General features: G+C 44.3%; 1 protein-coding gene across 1 annotated transcript in view; it reads left to right on the forward strand.

The window, feature by feature from the left end:
• LOC111646348 (WAS/WASL-interacting protein family member 2-like) overlaps window positions 1–3453 on the forward strand; it is an 11875-nt gene that overhangs the window by 2299 nt on the left and 6123 nt on the right. The window contains exons 3-5 of the mRNA XM_023395826.2: window positions 22–307; window positions 2692–2817; window positions 3286–3452. Coding sequence (XP_023251594.1) covers window positions 22–307; window positions 2692–2817; window positions 3286–3452 — 579 coding nt within the window. The remainder of the gene's footprint in view (window positions 1–21; window positions 308–2691; window positions 2818–3285; window position 3453) is intronic.

Below are 3453 nucleotides of genomic sequence, written 5' to 3' on the forward strand. Positions count from 1 at the left end.
GCCCCTCCGCCCCTCGCCCAGGCCAACACCAGCCCTCCGAAGCTGAGCAGAGAGGAGGCCAAAGGTCGCGGCGCTCTGCTGTCAGACATCTGTAAAGGCACCAAGCTGAAGAAGGTGTCGGTGGTGAACGACCGTAGCGCTCCGCTGCTCGACAGTAAGACTCAAACACCAAAGAGCCAAACACCTCCCACAGAGCACCCATACATTCGCTTATACCAATACCTACACCAGCAACAGAGCCAGCCTAAACAGCAGGGGGCGCCGTCTGAGGAGCAGAAGAAGACGGCCGGAGAAAAGAGCTCCGAGAGTAAGACACAAACCTTCTCTGATACTACAGGCTGACTGCAGGAGGCTGAGGGTCAGAGCTACACAGCCGCCATGTTTCCTGTCCTCAGGAGGACACACTGATTATCAATATTCATTATATCATTCAAATTAATAATCAGACAGAGTCCAAACCTCACAGCTGAACACCGTCATCATGTTGTTCAACCACAGTTTGATGCAGTAATTTGAAAATGACAAACACTGAATGAAAACAGCTGCTGTATGAGGCGGCGTCTGATTGGATAAAACTGAGTCAGGTGTGATTATTGAACGTACCTGAGGTTTTTTAAATGGAGAATTTCCTGTTTGTATTGAGACGTAAATACGTAGCAGTTTATGAGTGAAAGGTCCAGGTAAACAGAGCGCTCCTCACAAGATGGCGTCCAGTCCCAGCACACCACACGGCGTGACCGTTTACTGTCGATTAAATAATTTGCACATGAACATGTTTATGCCGCTGTAGCGCCACCATCAGGACAAACCACGCTGTCGTCAGCTCTCAGCCAATCAGCTCAGACCGCGTCCCTGAGCTGAATCTGATCCAGGATCAGGTCTGTGTGAGGACACGAAGACATGTCACTCATACTTGATCACATTTATCTGTTCAGACAGACTCTGGCTGTTTGTTGGTGTTTGTCTCTGTCCTTCGTCTGATTTGTTCTTTATTATCTTTATAATTCTGCTTCGCTTCTTTGTCTTTCTCGGCTGATCTCTCATCAGTTTGGACTAACTGTGGTTTAGATACTCAGACGTCTGGATTTAGATATTCAAATCAGTGCATCAAACTGTTGCGTGTGGAGTTGATGGACAGGCGGAGGAGCGGCTGGTTAGAGCAGATCCTGCAGCTTCCTGCAGAACTGATGCTGTTTCAGCCACAGAGCAAACGTCTGCTTCACGTCACTGTCACAGAGTTTCACTCCAAACTCATCTGTCCTGTGGGAAAGGGTCTGAACCCTCAGTGTGTTCACTCAGTCTGATCACAACTATCAGCCAATTCATCGATCAGTCGGCAACATTTTCTCTATTGGTACAGTGTGACCCCTCCCCCTTTGTCCTGCTCCAGCAGAGCCCCACCCCTGTTAGTGTCACTGCACCATGTTTGTAATCTGTCCGTTTCCTAAACGGTGACATAAACATTCAGATCAATTCAATGTGACAGAAAGTGTAGTTGAGACAAAAAAGGACAAAAATAAAGCAGATTTCAGGTAAAAACAAAGAAAGAAACCAAATCCTGCAAGGTTTGGATGGTGGGTCCAGGTGGGCGGGGCTTGGTGACTGCTTTGTTGTGACATCACAAAGTTCCAGAAGTCCTGACGGCTGGTTTTAAGGCTCAGTTTCTGAATACAGGCTGTGTGCATTTCTCTGTGGACTGAGGCTTTGATACTTTCACAGTATTAATATAGAAGCTAGAGCTGATCTATAATCACACTACACATGGACACACACCTTTACACTGGAGGAGCTTTAATGTTAATGAGTAGGAATAAGATCAAATGAGAAAGTGTCACAGCAGCTGAAGAAACAGAGAACTAACTAAAAAGATCAAATACAGTAAGAGCTTCAGCTTTACACAAGTTAACCATGAAAAACTGAAGCACATGGTAGAAAGTGATAAAAAACTTTCAACAAGAATCACTTCCTCCCCTCAGACTAGTTCAGGTTACACCCTGTTTAGCCACCAAAATCTAACCAGTTCATCCTTGAGTCCAGGTGAACCCTTTTACCAAATTTAAAGAAGTTCCATCAAGGTGTTACGAGATATCATGACGTAATTGAGACAGACAGATGGACAACCTGAAAACAAAATGGCTGCCGCTCTGACTGTTGCTGCCGCAGAGACGTAATAATTAAAAGCTGCTGAGGTGAGCGACGTCAGCCGGAGGGTGAAGTGTGCAGTGTATCATAGACCAGCACAGAGCAGGTCTGTAAACTGACTCCAGATCAGTCTCTACTCTAGTAAAAACCAGGTGTGTGAAGTGAAACTGTGACTGAGCAGCTGATCACCTGTGATGTCGTTGATTATGATCACATGTTCTCGACTGTTTGTTGTGCTGTCGGATCATCGGAGCTGCGCGGGAGCGTAAACACTTCATTTAACTTTAACATCTCACTCCACTTCATTTCACTGCATCTCACCTCATTCCAGTGTTTGACGTAGTCACCTGGTCTCACCTGGTCTCACCTGGTCTCACCTGGTCTCACCTGGTCTCACCTGGTCTCACCTGGTCTCACCTGCGCCCCGCCTTCTATCACACGCTCATTCATCCCGTCTGTGATGTCATCGTAGTGTCGGTGTAGTGTAGTGACGTCCTGCCCTCAGGAGGCGGAGCCCTCTCTCACCTGTCCAATGGTTGTGGTTCTCAGAGCCTAAAGGAGGCGGAGCAGCAACAGGAGGAGCCAATGGGAGCGGAGCAGCGAGCCCCTCAGGTTCTGTTCCACCAATAGGAGGACTGTTCACAGGCGGAGTTCCCAAACTGAGGCCAGTCGGAGGTGAGGAGTTTTTTTATTTTTCTTTCTGTTTATTTTGCATATTTTTCTTTATTATAAATGTATATTTCATCTATACTTTTAAAGTAATTCTTTGTTTTTGGAATTTTAATGTTTTACTGTTTTTGTATATGAATAATAGTCATATTTATTAATATATTTTACTATTATAATAACAAATTTTTGTATATTTTGAATTATGTTTTTTGTAGGTTTAGTTTTTATTTTTATTTCACATTCATCTTGATTTTTATCTTTTGTTATTTGTACTTTTTTTTTTATTCTTTTGTTTTAAACATTTAAAAATTATTATTCTTTGAATTTCTACTTTTCGAATTGTATATTTTATTGCTTTACATTATTCTTTGAAAATGTTCAAACTACAATTTTTTTTGTTAGTTAATGTCGTAAGTTTTGATTTAATAATAATAATAATAATGATAATTCTTTGTTTGTTGACGTTTGTGTCAGACGGATCCTCTGGACGTTCTCCCTCCACACGAGCTGCAGCGCCCCGCCCCCCTAGTCATCGCCATGACGACGCAGAGAGCCCCTCCCCTCAGGCATCATCACCGATGGAGACGTGTCGCTCCCAGCGTCCTTCACTCCCCAACCTGTCTTCCTCTCCCTCCCCCTCCT

This window comes from Seriola lalandi, unplaced genomic scaffold (genome assembly GCF_002814215.2).
Source record: "Seriola lalandi dorsalis isolate HSWRI2012SDOR001 ecotype SW California unplaced genomic scaffold, Sedor1 jcf7180002054969, whole genome shotgun sequence".
NCBI lineage: Eukaryota > Metazoa > Chordata > Actinopteri > Carangiformes > Carangidae > Seriola > Seriola lalandi.